At 45.4% G+C, this 21,047-nt stretch overlaps 2 protein-coding genes across 3 annotated transcripts in view; one reads left to right on the forward strand and one right to left on the reverse strand.

Moving 5' to 3' along the window:
* The first annotated feature begins 976 nt into the window (after window positions 1-976).
* On the forward strand, window positions 977-2,257 carry LOC143029508 (uncharacterized). Its single transcript, XM_076192166.1, has 2 exons — window positions 977-1,722; window positions 1,966-2,257. Exons 1-2 carry the CDS (start codon window positions 1,013-1,015, stop codon window positions 2,255-2,257), a joined length of 1,002 nt encoding a protein of 333 aa, XP_076048281.1. The 5' UTR covers window positions 977-1,012.
* Window positions 2,258-4,441: 2,184 nt separating this feature from the next.
* LOC143029888 (caspase-3-like) overlaps window positions 4,442-21,047 on the reverse strand; it is a 28,382-nt gene continuing 11,776 nt past the window's right edge. For both annotated transcript variants that reach the window (XM_076193059.1, XM_076193058.1), the window contains exons 2-7: window positions 18,773-18,985; window positions 17,125-17,254; window positions 14,737-14,930; window positions 13,723-13,861; window positions 12,562-12,680; window positions 4,442-4,728 (exon numbers count right to left, since the gene is read on the reverse strand). In XM_076193059.1, the coding sequence (XP_076049174.1) occupies window positions 4,612-4,728; window positions 12,562-12,680; window positions 13,723-13,861; window positions 14,737-14,930; window positions 17,125-17,254; window positions 18,773-18,838 (765 nt within the window). In that variant the 5' untranslated portion in view covers window positions 18,839-18,985 and the 3' untranslated portion in view covers window positions 4,442-4,611. The remainder of the gene's footprint in view (window positions 4,729-12,561; window positions 12,681-13,722; window positions 13,862-14,736; window positions 14,931-17,124; window positions 17,255-18,772; window positions 18,986-21,047) is intronic.

Genomic DNA, 21,047 nt, shown 5'->3' on the forward strand with positions numbered 1-21,047 from the left:
TGTGTGTGGAATCCGGCTGCACAGCCAGGATCTCGTCAGACGGCCACCACGACCTCTGCTCCCGCCATGCCCCTTGTTTCTCACAAGCTGGCTTTAACCCCCTAGCCTGCGTTGTGTGCAAAGCGCGGGTTGAGGAGATTCGTGCTGCTCCTCCCAAAACCCGTTCCAAGCTAGCCGCCCTCGAACTCCTTCGGGAGGCATGGCGCAGAGCTCGGAAATTGAAATCCGCTGACGACCTCCCCCCCCCCCGGTGTGGGCGGATCCGGCGTTAGGCGTGGAATTGGGCCTCGTTCGCCCTCGCCATCCGTCTCCCTATGTCTCCGAGACTTCCGTTGGTGCACAACCTGGGCCTCTCGGAGTACAAGGGGACGAGTCTGATGTTGCGGAGTATGGTGTCCCCGAGCGTCCTCAGGCCTCTCGGCAGCCCCATACATCCGACCATCAAGGGTCCTTAAAACCCTTACGGCTTGCTTTGTCAAGCACCCCCACGAACTCGTCTTCCTCCCTAGTTCACTCGCGTGAACCCGGCAGGAAATCTCGCTCGAAAAAGAGGTCTGCCTCACCGAGGTCCAGGACGCTCAGCTTGTCCCCACCCTCCACAGCCTCTCCCCCCAACTCACCCTCCCTTCCTCGCTCTCCTTTTCCTCGCCGTAAATCCCACAAGGGCAGGGAGCCGGAGGACGAAACGAGGGGAGAGGGAACTCTGGCTGCCCAAGTGGCTGCCCTCCTTCCGTCCCTGATAGGCCCCGTCCTTGAATCGGCCCTATCACATTATCCGGCCTTTCAGGCCGCGCAAATCATAACGCACCCCTCTCCAGAGCAACCTCCTATTGAACCTACGGCTCTAGCCCCCCCTCCCACTCTCCCTCCTGGTCCTTCCCTCCGCCCCTCCGTGCCGGCGACAGGTATAGGACTAGAAGGCCCCTCTCAGGAGGAACCCCCCAATCAGACGTCCGTCGGGTTGGATAGGGTGGAGGACCACTACAGTTCTTCTTTACCTTATCCTCCTACCATGACGGACTCTTTTGAGTTCCGCCCCTTCTCATGGTGTGACCTTCCCCGGTCCTGGGAGTACTCGTTTGGAGAAGGCCACAAGCTAGTGGCCTGGTCTCCCGACTACTCGCTACCGGAGGGCTGGAGGAGGAGAGATGACGTTATCCTAAAGTGGGCCAACGACGAGGAGGGGGCTAAGGTTCTATATAAGATTCGACCCCTCTCCGCCCCGGCCTCCACGCCCTCCAGGATTTCCACCTCTAACACTCTGGACGCATTAGGTGCTCTCCTGGAGAACCCTCGTTTAAACCCTGATGGGCATATGTTTGTCGACAGGTCGGGGGACTCACCGGCGGTAGCACTCTCCCCAAACGCCTGGTTCCCGCAGGAGAAAGGGGAGAAGGCCTTAGACATCCCTGCTCTCTTCGAGCGGGCCCAAGACCAACCCAAGACGGTTCCTCCTCGACGGCATATCCCTTCATCATTCCCCGTCGTCCTGCCACCACCCTTCGCGCCGGAGGGCCTGCGCGATTGCTTATGGCACTCGGGCAGGGACCCCGCCCTCCCCCATCAACTTAGTGAACCGGAGGCTAAGTTGCTGACGACGGAGGCCTCGACCAGACAAGACCTTGCCTCTACCATCTCGACCGTCACGGCAATCGCGATGTTGAGGAACTGGCTGACGACGCTCGCCACGAGCTTTGAGGACTTCCCGCGGGAAGAATTGAGGTGAGTGGGATATTTCAATCTATACAGAGGGTTCAGACCTGTCCTGGCGAGAGACGCTCAGGGAGCGTCTTCACCCAGGACGGAGCGTCTTGACTAGCGCCCGAGGACGCGATCGTTCGGAAACGACCTCGGCCTCGCATATGTTATACGTTAGACAATTGAGCGATGTGACTTTATTACACCCTCCGGGGATCGGGATCCTTCTCGCCCTACTAATTTGATTCGCGTGTTTTCTGTATGCAGAGACACCCTGGCGGCACTCTCTACCGTGGCAGAGGGTACAGCCAACATGGCGTCATCAGCCCTACCCCCAGCAGCGAGGGCCTTCACCGCGGCTCGTTTGGCAGCTCGTCAGTCTGCAACGCGGTCGGCCCCGGAGATAGCTCGCCGGGGCGTGGTGAGAGCAGCTCCCCTTTCCCGTGGTCTGTTCGACCAGGAAGCGACAGACCGCGTCTTCGCTACGGTCCCGACCGTCATCCAGATCCAACAACCCTCCCAACCTTCGGAGACACGCGATAGTGACCATCTCCGCTAGCACAGTTCTGGACTTCCTGTCTTGGCTAGCTGACACCACCAACAGGGCACCGGCGACGATCTCGGCTCACTACGCAGCCCTCGCTGATCCACTCTGCTTCGGCATGAACATCAGAGTGCCACAAAGGGCGCGAAACCTTCTAATGAAGGGGATCCGCGCCTCGAGAGAGCCGAGACGTCAGCCGGTCCTAGCCTGGTCCTTGCATCGTGTTCTGCAGTACCTGACGTTCGAAGGGACCATCATGGAGGAGGAACACTTCCTTCAACGTGCCGTCTTTCTGCTCGCCCTGGCTACGGGTTACAGGGCGTCACAGCTGGCGGCGATCACCCGCCACCAGTCCTTCTCCAAACTGGAGGAGGACTGCTCTGCCCTAACTCTCGCTCCATCACCTACATTCCTAGCCAAGAATGAGCAGGCGGACGACATGATTGGCCCTATCAGAATACCATCCTTCCTGGAGGAAGGAAACCCACACCCGCTGTGCCCGGTCCGTGCGTTTAAAGACTACGTGGAACGCACGGAAGGGGTGTCCGAGGATCATCTCTTCTACAATTCGAAATCTCGGAACCCCCTAACCCCGAGGTCCCTGGCGCGTCTACTTTGCCGCGTTATAGAGAAGGCCGACCCGGGCCATGCCCCCCACGCCCACAACATCAGAGGCCTCGCGGCATCACTGGCGTTTCTCCGCACCCACTCTGTGGAACGGGTGCAGGACCTCGGGGGCTGGGCATCAGCAACTTCCTTCAAGACACGGTATCTCTACCACTCGATCACCCCTGTCCCATGTGTCGCCATGGGAACGGCTCCACCCCTCTCTTCGCAAAAGAAGGGGGGCAAAGGGCGACCGAGGGGTAGGGGAAGGCCCAGGAACCGCTGAGCAAGATACAATATTCTACATAGAATTTATGCACTATGTAAATTGTACAATATTATTTTTATAAAAAATAAACAAATGAATATATATATATATATTGATATTGATATCGATATAAGTACTTGATGCTTTTTGTCTCCCCCCTACTGAATGATAAGATGAATAGTCTCCCATACGAGACACACGTAATAACGGCTTGAGCCCTGTCCTCGACTACAATTTGGGCTTCACCTTCTCCTCCCACCTATCCTCGTCTCATGCTTAGCTTCGCTGTGCAGGTTTCTTCTCAGCCGATAATACTTCTTTGTCGCGGCTAGTGCCGCTTAAATTGTTTTTATCGGCTTAAGAAACCTGCACAGATTTAGGGTCCCTCCCTCCTCCCACAGGCGAAGCCTTCATTTCTCATTGAAGTGACGGCTCAATCCGTGCAGCCGAGTAAGAAGGGAGGGGATAGGGAGGGGGAGGTGGGGTTGTAGACGCTTGCGCCACCTGCACAGAGCCGGGAATTTTAAATTTCCGATGATTTATGCGGAATGTCCAACCACACACTCCCTTCCGGAAGTGGCCATTTGGCCAGGAGTGTGGTAGGGATTACCGCTATAGCTTCGCTGTGCAGGTTTCTTAAGCCGATAAAAACAATTTAAGCGGCACTAGCCGCGACAAAGAAGTATATTTCCCTCTCCAATGACGAAACCTAACAAAGACACGAAAAATGACTAGGACAAGTTCCAGAACAACCCTTTTGTACGTCATGCATAATGCAATGGCAGCGTCTTTGCCTTGTAGTAACATGTTGCTAAACTTAGGTTTCGAGTTCCAGTGGCAGAGCTAGTCAATATATATATATATATATATATATATATATATGTATATATACATATATATGTATATATATATATGTATATATACATATATATATGTACATACATACACACACACACACACACACACACATATATATATATATATATATATATATATATATATATATATATATATATATATCGATTAGACCTCAACTAGCCCTTGAAGTAAAAGGACAAATCTGAATTTCAAAAATTTTGTTCTGGCTATGGTCAGATGAATTCTTTTACTTTAATGGAAGCTATACCAGGCAAAGGGTTACAAGGAGTATTGTAGAAATTGTTGTATTGTAAAAAGCCTGGCTTTTGATCGCCTGACAATCGTTTCAGTTTCAAAACTGCTATGGTTTGTTTATCATATTAATCACAATATAAACTTTACTAAATGAGTAATTTCTGTGTTCTTAGGATGAATAATGATAATTTATTGACAATTGAAAAAATATTTAATAGTCAGTTAAAACAAGTGATTGAAATTTTTCTGATAGATACTGCTACACTTTTTTTTTTCTTTTCTTTTTTTTCTTCTTTTTCGTGGTTCAACAGTGTGGGAACCACTGCTAAGAGGCACTTATTTGCGGCCGAAGCGGCCTTTTCTGTTTGTTGTTCGAATCAAGTCATGACGACTTGGTGGCGAAGTAGACAAGGTTCGTCAGAGTCGACGACCATTGCGACATCTGGCAAGCGCCTTCCCCGCGACTCGCAAGCGAAGGGTTTTCATACTCAAACGCCATCTACCGGGAAAAATAGTAGACTACTTAGAATGCCGACTCACACGTCAACAACGTAAAAAAAAAAAAAAAAAATCATTATCGGCTGAAAGAAACCTGCACAGCGAAGCTATAGCGATAATCCCATACCACACTCCTGGTCATATGGCCATTTCCCGAAGGTTGAGTGTGGTTTGAATTTTCCGCCAAAATCATCGGAAATTTAAAATTCCCGGCTCTGTGCAGGCATGCGCATTGTCGACCCCACCTCCCCCTCCCTATTCCCTCCCTTCTTACCCGGCTAGCTCGAGCCGGACGTCGCGTCACTTAGCATCGCGGAACCAGACGAGTCGGTCACTCCACAACCCACCTTCTTTTCTTGCCGGTAAGTCTGGTTCCTGCTCGTGCTCGTGTGTTCACGTAGGGAGCCCTACCTGTTCTCCTGCAGTTTTTCCCCTTCGGTGTTGTGTCCAGACACCTTTGGGACACCCCTTCTATGATTATCATTATTCTATTTTCAGACCAAACGCTTGTGTGTGGAATCCGGCTGCACAGCCAGGATCTCGTCAGACGGCCACCACGACCTCTGCTCCCGCCATGCCCCTTGTTTCTCACAAGCTGGCTTTAACCCCCTAGCCTGCGTTGTGTGCAAAGCGCGGGTTGAGGAGATTCGTGCTGCTCCTCCCAAAACCCGTTCCAAGCTAGCCGCCCTCGAACTTCTTCGGGAGGCATGGCGCAGAGCTCGGAAATTGAAATCCGCTGACGACCCCCCCCCTGGTGTGGGCGGATCCGGCGTTAGGCGTGGAATTGGGCCTCGTTCGCCCTCGCCATCCGTCTCCCTATGTCTCCGAGACTTCCGTTGGTGGACAACCTGGGCCTCTCGGAGTACAAGGGGACGAGTCTGATGTTACGGAGTATGGTGTCCCCGAGCGTCCTCAGGCCTCTCGGCAGCCCCATACATCCGACCATCAAGGGTCCTTAAAACCCTTACGGCTTGCTTTGTCAAGCACCCCCACGAACTCGTCTTCCTCCCTAGTTCACTCACGTGAACCCGGCAGGAAATCTCGCTCGAAAAAGAGGTCTGCCTCACCGAGGTCCAGGACGCTCAGCTTGTCCCCACCCTCCACAGCCTCTCCCCCCAACTCACCCTCCCTTCCTCGCTCTCCTTTTCCTCGCCGTAAATCCCACAAGGGCAGGGAGCCGGGGGACGAAACGAGGGGAGAGGGAACTCTGGCTGCCCAAGTGGCTGCCCTCCTTCCGTCCCTGATAGGCCCCGTCCTTGAATCGGCCCTATCACATTATCCGGCCTTTCAGACCGCGCAAATCATAACGCACCCCTCTCCAGAGCAACCTCCTATTGAACCTACGGCTCTAGCCCCCCCTCCCACTCTCCCTCCTGGTCCTTCCCTCCGCCCCTCCGTGCCGGCGACAGGTATAGGACTAGAAGGCCCCTCTCAGGAGGAACCCCCCAATCAGACGTCCGTCGGGTTGGACGGGGTGGAGGACCACTACAGTTCTTCTTTACCTTATCCTCCTACCATGACGGACTCTTGAGTTCACCCCTTCTCATGGTGTGACCTTCCCCGGTCCTGGGAGTACTCGTTTGGAGAAGATCACAAGCTAGTGGCCTGGTCTCCCGACTACTCGCTACTGGAGGGCTGGAGGAGGAGAGATGACGTTATCCTAAAGTGGGCCAACGACGCGGAGGGGGCTAAGGTTCTATATAAGATTCGACCCCTCTCCGCCCCGGCCTCCACGCCCTCCAGGATTTCCACCTCTAACACTCTGGACGCATTAGGTGCTCTCCTGGAGAACCCTCGTTTAAACCCTGATGGGCATATGTTTGTCGACAGGTCGGGGGACTCGCCGGCGGTAGCACTCTCCCCAAACGCCTGGTTCCCGCAGGAGAAAGGGGAGAAAGCCTTAGACATCCCTGCTCTCGAGCGGGCCCAAGACCAACCCAAGACGGTTCCTCCTCGACGGCATATCCCTTCATCATTCCCCGTCGTCCTGCCACCACCCTTCGCGCCGGAGGGCCTGCGCGATTGCTTGTGGCACTCGGGCAGGGACCCCGCCCTCCCCCAGCAACTTAGTGAACCGGAGGCTAAGTTGCTGACGACGGAGGCCTCGACCAGACAAGACCTTGCCTCTACCATCTCGACCGTCACGGCAATGGCGATGATGAGGAACTGGCTGACGACGCTCGCCACGAGCTTTGAGGACTTCCCGCGGGAAGAATTGAGGTGAGTGGGATATTTCAATCTATAGAGGGTCCAGACCTGTCCTGGCGAGAGACGCTCGGGTAGCGTCTTCACCCAGGACGGAGCCTCTTGACTAGCGCCCGAGGACGAGGTCGTTCGGAAAACGACCTCGGCTTCGCATATGTTATACGTTCTACAATTGAGCGATGTGACTTTATTACACCCTCCGGGGATCGGGATCCTTCTCGCCCTACTAATTTGATTCGCGTGTTTTCTGTATGCAGAGACACCCTGGCGGCACTCTCTACCGTGGCAGAGGGTACAGCCAACATGGCGTCATCAGCCCTACCCCCAGCAGCGAGGGCCTTCACCGCGGCTCGTCTGGCAGCTCGTCAGTCTGCAGCGCGGTCGGCCCCGGAGATAGCTCGCCGGGGCGTGGTGAGAGCAGCTCCCCTTTCCCGTGGTCTGTTCGACCAGGAAGCGACAGACCGCGTCTTCGCTACGGTCCCGACCGTCATCCAGATCCAACAACCCTCCCAACCGGAGATTCCAGGACTTCCTTCGGAGACACGCGATAGTGACCATCTCCGCTAGCACAGTTCTGGACTTCCTGTCTTGGCTAGCTGACACCACCAACAGGGCACCGGAAGGCCGACCCGGGCCATGCCCCCCACGCCCACAACATCAGAGGCCTCGCGGCATTGCTGGCGTTTCTCCGCACCCACTCTGTGGAACGGGTGCAGGACCTCGGGGGCTGGGCATCAGCAACTTCCTTCAGGACACGGTATCTCTACCACTCGATCACCCCTGTCCCATGTGTCGCCATGGGAACGGCTCCACCCCTCTTCGCAAAAGAAGGGGGGGCAAAGGGCGACCGAGGGGTAGGGGAAGGCCCAGGAACCGCTGAGCAAGATACAATATTCTACATAGAATTTATGCACTATGTGAATTGTACAATATTTTTATAAAAAATAAATAAATAAATGAATATATATATATTGATATTGATATCGATATAAGTAAAAAAAAAAAAAAAAAAAACAGGTCGAAATGGACATGACTTCTCCTATTCAACTTAAGCTAATCTATAGTCATGATGGTCAAGAACTTTACCATGTTGAAATTAATTTCAACGCTCACTGTGACTCAGGTCGAAATGACCATGACTTTTCCTATTCAACTTGAGCTAATCTACAGTCATGATGGTCGAGAATTTTACCATGTTGAAATTAATTTCGACGCTCACCGTGACTCAGGTGGAAATGGACATGACTTTTCCTATTCAACTTGAGCTAATCTACAGTCATGATGGTCGAGAATTTTACCATGTTAAAATTGATTTCGACGCTCACTGTGACTTAGGTCGAAATGACCATGACTTTTCCTATTCAACTTAAGCTAATCTGTAGTCATGATGGTCAAGAATTTTACCATGTTAAACTAATTCAACGCCCACTGTGACTCAGGTCGACATGAACATGACTTTTCCTATTCAACTTAATTTAATCTACAGTCATGATGGTCGAGAATTTTACCATGTTAAAATTAATTTCGACGCTCACTGTGACTTAGGTCGACATGACCATGACTTTTCCTATTCAACTTAAGCTAATCTGTAGTCATGATGGTCAAGAATTTTACCATGTTAAACTAATTCAACGCCCACTGTGACTCAGGTCGACATGAACATGACTTTTCCTATTCAACTTAATTTAATCTACAGTCATGATGGTCGAGAATTTTACCATGTTAAAATTAATTTCGACGCTCACTGTGACTTAGGTCGAAATGACCATGACTTTTCCTATTCAACTTAAGCTAATCTGTAGTCATGATGGTCAAGAATTTTACCATGTTAAACTAATTCAACGCCCACTGTGACTCAGGTCGACATGAACATGACTTTTCCTATTCAACTTAATTTAATCTACAGTCATGATGGTCGAGAATTTTACCATGTTAAAATTAATTTCGACGCTCACTGTGACTTAGGTCGAAATGACCATGACTTTTCCTATTCAACTTAAGCTAATCTGTAGTCATGATGGTCAAGAATTTTACCATGTTAAACTAATTCAACGCCCACTGTGACTCAGGTCAACATGAACATGACTTTTCCTATTCAACTTAATTTAATCTACAGTCATGATGGTCGAGAATTTTACCATGTTAAAATTAATTTCGACGCTCACTGTGACTTAGGTCGAAATGACCATGACTTTTCCTATTCAACTTAAGCTAATCTGTAGTCATGATGGTCAAGAATTTTACCATGTTAAACTAATTCAACGCCCACTGTGACTCAGGTCAACATGAACATGACTTTTCCTATTCAACTTAATTTAATCTACAGTCATGATGGTCCAGAATTTTACCATGTCAAAATTTATTTCAACGCTCACTGTGACTCAGTGATGTCACGGTATGATGACGTCATTGTGATAAATTGACGTCACCATGTAGTCCTATGACGTCAATTTGTGTCCCTGTGACGTCACGAGACGATCCTATGGCGCCATGATCAATCCGGTGACGTCACAGTACAATCACATGATGTCACTAGGTATTAAACATATAGAAGTCCGCTTGTGGGTGACGAGACGTCACAAATTGCCATAGCACACTATTGGATGAAGACGCTCGCCACGGGCTTCGAGAACTTCCCGCGGGAAGACTTGGGGTGAGTTGGATACATACCGAGGGTCCAGGCCCGTCTTCGTGGGAGACGCTCAGGGAACGTCTTCACCCAGGACGAAGCCTCTTGACTAACGCCCACGGACGAGGTCGCTCGGAAACGAACTTGGCCTCGCATACTCCCTTTCGGTTTCTCGCTTACCCCGAGGATCTTCACGAAACTAGTGAGAGTGGTAGGCGTACGTTGGACGGAAGCAAGCGTCTCCACACTCATGTTCCTAGACGGCTAGTGGATGCATTTGCCCACCGGGGAGGGTGCATCGGCCGACATCTCAATGGCTCTGAGTGTGTTGGCGGACGTGGAGTTCGGGGTGGACTGGGACGGGTCTGCCCTTGCTCCCACACAGACTTTATTGGCTCGGGATTGAGTGGGACACAGTCAGCGTCCTTCGGGTGCTCCCCTGCGCCAAAAGAGCGTGCTTCTCTCACACGTCCTCCCTCCTTCGGTGGCGGGGGGGGGGGGGGGGCCTCAACTTCGCGACCCCGGCCCTTCCACTGAGCCGCTTGGGGCGCCGACGGCTGGTACGGGAGGTCGACAGGAGCATACTGCTTCTCCCGCGTGACCTGCCCGGGCCGATACCCTCAGCACTCCACAGGTTGTTGCGTCCCTGGCTTCGGTCGGGGGCCCTACGCCGGTCGCTGGAGTTTCTCCGCACCCACTCTGTGGAGCGGGTGCGGGACCTAGGGACTGGACATCGACGACTCCCTTGGGGACACGGTGTCTCTACCACTCAGTCGCCCCTGTCCCATGTGTCGCCATGGAAACGGCTCCACCCCTCTCATCTCAAAAAAGTGGAGGGGGCAAAGGGCGACCGAGGAGTGGGGAGGGGCCAGGAACCGTTGAACAGGATACAAATTTCGTATAATTTACGCATTGTGTGAACAGTGCAATGTTGTGCATGTCACATTCTTCGGCGTGGGTACTTGACGTTTCTGTCTCCCCTCTACTGAGTGATAAAATGAATAAGTCTCCCATAGGAAAGACACACGTAATAACGGTTTGATTCAGGCTTCACCTCTCCTCCCACCTGTCCTCGTCTCATGCATAGCTTCGCTGTGCAGGTTTCTTTCAGCCGATAATATTTCTTTGTCGCGGCTCGTGCCGCTTAAATTCTTCTTATCGGCTTAAGAAACCTGCACAGATTTAGGGTCCCTCCCTCCTCCCACAGGCGAAGCCTTCATTTCTCATTGAAGTGACGCGACGTCCGGCTCGAGCTAGCCGGGTAAGAAGGGAGGGAATAGGGAGGGGGAGGTGGGGTCGACAATGCGCATGCCTGCACAGAGCCGGGAATTTTAAATTTCCGATGATTTTGGCGGAAAATTCAAACCACACTCAACCTTCGGGAAATGGCCATATGACCAGGAGTGTGGTATGGGATTATCGCTATAGCTTCGCTGTGCAGGTTTCTTAAGCCGATAAGAAGAATTTAAGCGGCACGAGCCGCGACAAAGAAATAATATATGTATACGAAAATGACAAAATTGATGGAAAAGGTTGGATAAGGTTTAAGGTTGATTCAGCTTGTTAGTTCAACATGTACGTCTTGAGAATAAGAGTGAATATACACACGCACACACACGTGGACACCCACAGTTCAACGGCGTAGTGGTAGGGTTCACAACCGCTACTCCAGCGTTCCGAGTTCAAATCTCATTCAGGGCTGAAATAATTTCAGTATCGCTGCGCTGGGAGCCGTTATTTCAACTCTCGTGGGCGAGGAGTTGTGTGTGTGTAAGGCCACAGCATTACCCATAGATCGGCCATGTATGAACTCTGAGTTCTCATCTGGGAGGGTAATAGCTGTCGATCACGAGTCCAACACGTGATCCAAGACCATGGTGAATCACACACACATACACACACACACACACACACACACACACACACACACACACACACACACACACATATATATATATATATATATATATATATATACATATATTATATATATACAGATATTATATATACATATATACATATATTATATATATACATAATATATATATATATATATATATATATATACATATACATATATATATACATATATATATATATATATATATATATATGTATATTTATAAATATTTTGTTTTATATATGTATATATATATATATTTATAAATATGTATATATATGTATATATATATATATATTAGATCAATCTAAGATTAGGTAATTAGGTACAATAAAAAACAATCGTGCTCTGTTATCGATACACAAGGTGGCTTTGAAAGAATAAAAAAATATTTCAAGATGTTAAGGAAAATTTAATATATAGCAAATATATAAAGGTTAATTTGATTATCGTATTGTTCAGCTATATGATTACACATTTTCTAAATGAGTTAGGTTACGTTAGGCTAGGTTAGATTAGGTTAGGTTGATTTATATCAAATGATAAGTTGTCAATAAAAGAGGAGAAGAACTTTGACGTACTATTATAATAATAGGCACCTGAGATAGTGACAATTCAAGAATATGCACATGTCGTTTGACCAATTCGAGAAAAGGCACCTCAGGTGCTTTATCTTGAATTGATCCATGTATATATATATATATATATATATATATATATATATATATATATATACATATACTGTATATATATATATATATATATATATATATATACATATACTGTATATATATATATATATATTGTGTGGTGTGTGTGCGTGTGTGTGTGTGTGTGTGTGTGTGTGTGTGTTTGTTTGTGTGAATGTGTGTGTACAAAATTACCACATGAGAAATAAAACTTTAAGACAATAAGTACTTTCGTGTATTACATCCTCAGACGGAGTACAGAGTAACGAGGCCATAAAGGTGGTTGAATGGACAACAGAAAGGAAGACGGACAAAATGGAACAAAAGTGTGGAAACGTGTACATAGGAATGTGGAGAGGTGCAAGACTTAATCTCCCTCGATTTCTGAATAGGAAGCCAGGGTGCACTAACCTTGTGATTGTACAATGTGAGGAGATGGTTGAGGTCCTTCTTGAAGTCAAACTCTTCCACGGCCTTCTTCAGGAAGTGCACAGCTACCTGGCCTTGGTTGTCCCTGTAGCTGTCGTGTCCTGTAAAATGTTTTTTTTTGTCAAATTACAGTTTTGAGAAATTCCATTCTAATTACATTACGGTTTTATCAAATTGGTTCTTGATAAACACCCCTGGTATTGGCATTTCGCCAGTGTCCCTCAGGATAGGTTAAGTTAGGTTAGGTTTGATGAGGTTACCTTTGGTTAGGTTACTTAAGGTCACAATGGGTCACGATGGCCTAGGAATTTTGGCGATTTTGGTACTTGACAGAAAACAATTTGACTAATGAGGAATTTGGCAAAACGTAATTTGGCGAAGTGGGAACGATTCGAGGGGGACATGGTTGGACGCAATGGCTTCAAACCCTTTTTGGGTAGCGACCTCAAATACAATCTTATATACCAGTGGTTGCGCCACTTAACCCCTTCTCCCACGCCCCAAGAAAAAAAATATAGATAAATGAATAAATACATACATAAAAATAACAATAAAAATGCTTTTAGTCTGAGCTATCACTGGACTACCGGTGCCACAATATCACTTCCTGAGGCAACTGGTGGCTGCTGGGGTGCTGGCACTCATCAGTGCCTCCTGAGAGGCACTGTTCTACCCTCTTCAACGTACTCATGGAGAACCTGGCTCTCCTTGATCTAGGAGAGGATGCTCGCCTCCTCTGTTATGAGGACGATCTCGCACTGGTGGTCACGGGGAGGGAGGGTCTCCTTCGCAGGACTCAGAGGACACGCAATCGCCTCTCTCAGGAATATGAACGACTAGGGCTGAAGATGATAATGATGATGGCGATGATGATGATGATAATGAAGTTGATGTCAGTTACGATTGGCTCCCTTAACTGATCATCTCCAATATTCGTCTTGAAAATTCGGAACGACAATGCACTCTCGAAAACATAGTAATATTTTTCAGTGTTCTAGAGTCTCCGAGCTTTTCCTACCAGATATGACCAATTCCCGAATTTTGATCATTTCTAATGGAGATAACTATTCGCACTCTACCTACAGATGCGTGTACGAAAACGACACCACAGATAACATCAAGAGAAGGAAGGCATTTCTTCACCTCGGGTCGTGCCGTAGACGACAACGAAGTCGGCGAAGACTGGCAGTTTGATGGATGCCCTCACCTTCTTGAGAGGTGCTGAAGAGTCCACGCTATCCAGGACTTCGGCGGCTTTGTGCCTCTGAGGCCCTCGGGAGGCCTGCCAACGAAGAATAACGAAGATGAACTTACGGCACAGACCTTACAACGCCCTTGTAGTGATCAGGGGCACCTATAACCAACCAGACAGGAAAGAAATACCTCTCTGGATTTAGGTGTACGCGCGGATAGATCATTATAGGAATGCAAATTGTTCTTCCTATTGGAAATACCCGGAGAGCTCCAATATTCGGAACGGAAACACCTTCCGAAAACATGATGGAATTTTTCAGTGTCCCTGGAGTCCAGGATTTTATAGATTTCGTTTTTTTTCTGAATATTGGAGTTGCCAGAGTTTAGAGACCTGATAGAGAGAACTTTCTGTAATCATCAAATAACCCTTCTCTATGCTTTGGCAAGCCATACATACATACCATACATACATATAATACAAACATGAACGCAAACATATATACAGACATACAGGCATACATACATGCATACATATATGCATACATACATATATATATGCATACATATATGCATACATAATACATACATACATGCATACATATATGCATACATACATATATATGCATATATATATGCATACATATATGCATACATACATACATACATGAACATATAAAACATACATACAGTACATAATTCTGAACTGAATAATGACATTCTAACACCGGGTATCAAAACTAAGGGGGAATAGCAGAGAACTCTTAGAGCTAGTAAAGGAGAGAGAATGAAAGAAAATGAGAAGCAGTGACGAAGGTAATTAAAAGTGGTTGACGATTCATCTACGTACTGTAGACTAGACTCAACTCTTAAAAAACGTTGCTCTGGGCCGTAGGGGCGTCACAAATATGCCTGTATAATTCAATACCCGTAAGTGGAGACCAGCTCTGAGGTCATTTGGCTCACCATGATGAAGAACAGCTTCGGTTTCCCGACGAGGGTTCTGCATTCTTTGAAGGCTTCCCACAGCTCCTCCATGGGCAGCTCCTTGAAGTCTTTGGTCCCGATGACCTCCTCGCCTGAGGTCGGGCTGACGTGGCCATGGCCGATGAGGAACACGGCCAACGCGTCGCTCCCGTCGAAGTCGTCCTTCTTCGCAACTTGATATGAAAAGTATTTTTGTGTTTAGATAGAAAGCCCCTCGGGGTCATGTAGGATTGATTTCGTTATAAGCAGTGCAACAAGTTATTCTTTAAACGAATAAGTAAATATATATATATATATATATATATATATATATATATATATATATATACATATACATGCACATACATTTGTGTATACATGATTTGTAAGCAACTATGTATATATATGCCCTTATGTTTGCGGTCATTTATGAATGTATGGGAAATTAAGAATCAACAAATTTTTTTTGTTCTCGGGACAAAATCTACATATTGAAAGCCCTTCTAAACAGTCACCTGGGTCCCAGGTGTTTACTCACTACTATTTAAAGATTGTAATCTAGTTTACATTGGTCAGGCAGGGAGAGATCTAGTGAACGTTCGATCAAATACGGTTAAAAAAGTTTGTCACTGTTCCAGTATGTGAAACAGTTAAATCGCTGTCTGGATTGGAACAAAGCTGATCTTATTTCTAAATCTTTCTGTGAGTTCAGGAGTAAGATGATGAAATCCACCCGAAAAGGATATTATCCCAACATGAATATATCAAAGGGGCAGTGGTCTCCGGATATCATATCCGGACTCATGGTCACAAAAATTGTCAATGGGCATTTTCCTTCTGACCCCACACCACATAATTATCAGGTCACTAGTGAGTAAGGGTAGTCATTGGTGTACCATTCCTCCTCCCTCTCTGTACTGCAATGCCGGGATTTCTTCATATACATACATACATATATATATATATATATATATATATATATATATACTGTATATATATATATATATGTACACGCTAAAGACCCACTGTTGATTGGGTTAAGAAAAACGATTTCCGTATATTTCGATCACTGACTGTGATCCTCTTTAGCGAAATACAAAGTCAAGAGAAAACACATATTTTATACAAAGGCAAGGGGTGGAGTGAGAGAACATGGACGTGACACTTCATGTAGCGTCTATGATACTGCACGGGCTTTGTGGCAAGTCGTCCCCTTTTACAATGGAAAGAAGTAATTTATTAACTGCCAAGGTGGTTATGTAATCAGGTGACCATTGTCCATTTGGTATATTAAAGTTAGAGAATTGTTTGATCAGGGAAGATTCAATGATTTTCCTTTTAAAACTACATTTATATTTAAATATGATTTTTGCCTCGTCCCAATTTATGCGGTGATTATTGTTGGCGACATGTTGGAATACCGCGGAGTTCTGTTGTGCGTCTTTGACTGAGTTTTTGTGTTCTTTTATTTTTGTTTGCAATTCTCTACCCGCTTGTCCCCAATAAAATTCTTCACATCCTGAGCAGGGTAATTTATAAACTCCAAGGTTTATGTCTTCTGTTGGTCTATGATGCACATTAACTACTTTTCTGAATAAATTATTCCCTATCTCCCAACTCCCTTGCCACCCCCACTCTCCTCCTCACCCATTTGTTTCTCACTCTATCTATCCTAGTAACCCCTACCATACTTCTTAGGCATTTCATCTCAAACACATTTCAACTCCTCCTCTCTTATGTTCCATGTCTCTGTTCCATACAGTGTTGTCGGCACAATCACTCCTTCATACAATCTCCTCTTAGCATCCATTCCCAAATGTCTATTTCTCATTACACACACACACACACACACACACACACACACACACACACACACACACACACACACACACATATATTATATATATATATGCATATACATACATGCATGCACTGACCTTAGGTCAATACCGTATATACCGATCCTGTCCAAAATACAGTCCAAGCATGATCGATTGGTGGTGAGTTGAACACCATGACTCACGGCAGCTTTTTCTCGCACCTCGCTCGACTGCTCTTGGCGTTATATAGTTGGTTTTATTTCCAAAGTGAGCTGGTCTGTGATTTTTTTTTCTACTTTGGTTGTTATGTTGTCACCTATACAAAGTCCTCGATGTGTGATCACTACAAAATATCGTTATAATTTCGCAACTTACTGTCGGAGTTATTTCTGGCGTAATATTTTTTGCAATTTTGATATTCTTTTTTAAGTGTTTTGTTACTTGGTTCCACTGTAAAAACGAGTTATAAGTAGCTTTAACATAGTTCCCATGCCAAAAAATCACAGAAGATATAAAATTCCTACACTGGAGAGATACTAAATCCGATTTCTTTGCAGTTTTCTCTCACCTTTGGTTAAGTTTTCTTTGATGCCCTGTGACGTCATGTCGCTCTTCATGGCCTCGATACTAAAGTTGAGGCGTTCAAGAATATATCTGAGATTTGCTTCATCTTTGTCTTGGTAATAAGAATCCTCTGCCTAAAATGAAATAACAAAAAAGAAGAAAAAAATGTGTAAAATATTATCATGAGCTCACTCCCATCCCTTGTTCCGTGTAAAAAGATTTAAATCCAAAACTCTCAAACTAATAATCTTATTGATATAACTTATTGATGTAATAATCCACAGTTCCGTGTCCTCTAATGCTAAATGATTCTAATTAACACAGGCGGAAACGTATGGTTTCAGTGTCGTGCATACAGTAGTACATGTACCTTAACCAGAATACATACACTTTTAAGATTATATTTCTATCAACGGTTTCAAGAGTGGGAAGCCCAGAATCGTCATTCTGCCCTCACCAATCTTGATTAAGATTAATCACTCTAAATCAGTGGTTCTTAACCTAGGGTACTTTTACACCAAAGGGATACAAAACCTTAATCCTGGGGGTACGATACATGATAGCCAGTACTGAATATTTACCATGAGAAAGTATAATGTACATTCATTGTATCCTACTAATTGACATTTCTAATTTGAAATAAAAAAGTACCTTTGTTCAGTAATTGAATATATCCAATCATTTCTCAGCAAGGGTTTGTATCACTAATCCTTTTCATATGTTTGCATGGCATGTATTATTGTATATTGGATGGGGGTACGAGATTTTTTTTTTTTTATAGATAATCGAGTACGAGCACTGAAAAGGGTTAAGAACCACTGTCCTAAATGTATGGTTGGTATAAGGCCCCTTAATTCTTAAGTACTGTACAGTAAATTTTAATAATAGATTTTCGTAACAACGCCCCTTCTCCCCACGGCCGACCCAGTGCCTACTTCACTCTTTGCAAACTTTATTCTGGTCTACGTCAGGACATTTTGTTTACTTGAAGTGGGATAAGGGGAGGGGGGGTGTTGCAGGCCCTTTATTATTATTATTATCATTATTATTATTATCATTTTTATTTGGGAGTGAAGTATCACTCGGACCTCTATCTTGTCCGAGTCCAATGAAATCGTCTTGCGACAAGCAAGTCCAAACGAGCTCTTCCGGCCAACTCTTCCCCCTCCTTGGTCACATCGTTTTCATCCTCCTTCTCCGATGGCGCATTTTGCACATTTCATTCTGGCTTATGACAAACGATTTTATTCAGCTGTACGGGAAGTGGATGGAGGCTTGTACCGAAGGCAGTCAAGGGGCCTCATCGGTCGAATAAGTTAACCCAGGGTGAACGGGTTTAGTAGGAACCGTGTAGACTTACCTGCCTACTTTAGCAAATAAAAACTGTGGTTTCCCGCCTATTTAAACAGGACTGGTGAAAACTGGTTAGACCTTCCTGATTAAACGGATGTAGCTAAATTTGTCCAATCCCGCCCATTTGAAATGTTTTCGTGAAACATATTCAGTCCTTCTTGCTTAAACAGGTCTTGCCAACTGAATGAATTTGGTTTAGTGAAAATTGATGCCCGGCTTAATTAACCGAGTTTAGGGAAAACTTAAATCCAGCTTAATTAATTGGGATGAACGAAAACGGTGTAGTTCCGCCTACTTACCGCCGTGGCGAAGAAGACGTAGGCCCGCCCTTTTCGAACGGTGAGGGGTGACCAAAGACTCTGCATGACGTCACCGGGGTGGAGGTGGGAGTTGATTGGTTGCGTGTGTGTGTGGAGGGGGGGGGGGGCTCCCGGAGAAGTTCCTCTGTTCGAGACTTCCAAGGTATGCTAGGCCTACGTCCTGTGTTTCCTCCTACCAGGGCTTCTCATAAACTGAAAGATGAGATGAGCAAGGCAGGTCAAAAGAGTACAGCAAGCTTTACGAGACCAATAACATTACTCGGTATTCCTATTGCAAAATTTCACTGACAGTATAGAGGCAGTCGTGCGGAGTCACTGAAAGACCAATTAAAAAAAAAAAAAAAAAAAAAAAAAAAACATGAACAGAATTTAAGGCTATGATTGATCGATGGAGACACAATTGAGATCTTACAAACATAATATCCACTTGGAGAGTTAAAGGAATTCAAGCTGTATAAACTATTAACTCCTATTGGGCCTACTTTTACACCGACAAAATTCAAATAGACAACAATAAACAAATAGATATGTAATAAATAAAAAGGAAAAATAAATGAATAACTAAACAAATCAATTGACAAATAGATAAATAAGTATATAAACAAATACCCTTTGGGAGGTCACAAAAGAGAGAAGTCAACACGACCCATGACGATGAGTCCTCAAGAAGGTCGTGTGTGTGTGCGCGTGTGTGTATTTACCTAGTTGTATTTTACAGTAAGGGGAGCTATGCTCGTGGTGTCCCGTGTCCATATTTCGTTTTATCTAGACTGTTTTTAAATTCGTGCATCGTTTATGCACACATCACATTCTCATCTAATCTGTTCCAAACGTCTATTGTCCTGTGGGGAAAGCTGTTCTTTTTCAGGATTCTTCTACAGTTGTCTTTCTTGATTTTCTTTCCATGTCCTCTTGTATCTCTACTATCCCATTTGATTATATCCTCTCTATCAATAATTCCTATGCCTTTCATGATTCTATAAATAGTTATCAAGTCTTCTCTATCTCTTCTTTGCTCTAATATCTGTAGCTCAAGTTTTACCAGCCTCTCCTCATAAGATAGTTCTGAGAGCGTTGGTGCCAATTTCGTAATTGCTCTTTGTATTCTTTCAAGTTTTGTTATACATTTTTTGTACTTGGCGACCACGTCGTCGCTGCATACTTCAATTTTGGTCTTATCAAAGTGATTAGTATTTTCTCCACCATTTCTTCGTCCTGGTATGTAAATGCCACTTTGCTTGATCTTATTAAGTTATAAGTTTATCCAAAACTGTTGTTTATATGTTTCTCAGGGGACATATTCATAATAATGACTCCTAGGTCCTTCTCTTTTTATACCTTTTTAATTTCTTTCTCTCCCAATGTATATGATGCCACTATTCTTTTTTTGCTTCGTCCAAATTCCATCTCCCACTTCCAACTCCATTCCCATTCTTTATTGAGATCGCTTTGCCGTGATTCACAATCTTCTTCGGTGTTCACTTTTTTCAACATTTTTGCATCGTCTGCGAAGCTCATATAACTTTCAATTCCTTCATCTATATCATTTATATAGCAAACATTATTGGGGCGAGTACTGTTCCTTGTGCAACTCCACTAATCACCTCATCCCAATTGGAATGTTTGTCTCTTATCACCACTCTCATTTTTCTTTCATGCAAAAAGTCTTCCATCCACTTAAGTAGTTTGCCCTGTATTCCTCCTACATTTTATAATTTCTTATGTGGCACCTTATCAAAAGCCTTTTTCAGGTCTATAAATGCACACTCAGCCCATCCATCTCTTTCTTGTATATCTATTAGTCTTGAATAGAAACACATCAAGTTTGTGACATATGATCTTCCTTGTCTAAATCTAAACTGCCTCGGATTTAGTACATAGTTTTTTTTCCGAATGCTTTACCCATCTAGTTTTGATAATTCTTTCACAAGTTTTTGCTACCGTACTTGTAAGGGAGACCGGTCTATAGTTTGTAGGGTCTTCTTTGTTTCCCCCCTTATATATTGGTACTATATTTGCTCTTTTCTAATCTTCTGGAACTTTTCCTTCCTTCAATGAACTGCTTATTAGACTATGTATTTTGTCTTTTAGTTCGTCCCTGCATTCCCTCAAAACTCAGTTTGCCATTTCATCTGGACCATGCGATTTTCTGACATCGAGGTTACTCAAGTGATTCATTATTTCATTCTTTGTTACTTCTATTTCTTTCATAGGGGGAACTTTCCCCTCCCACTTGTCCTCTCACAGTTGTATG

This window comes from Oratosquilla oratoria, chromosome 11, assembly GCF_046742065.1.
Source record: "Oratosquilla oratoria isolate Oo_2021 chromosome 11, ASM4674206v1, whole genome shotgun sequence".
In the NCBI taxonomy this organism is placed as follows: Eukaryota; Metazoa; Arthropoda; class Malacostraca; order Stomatopoda; family Squillidae; genus Oratosquilla; species Oratosquilla oratoria.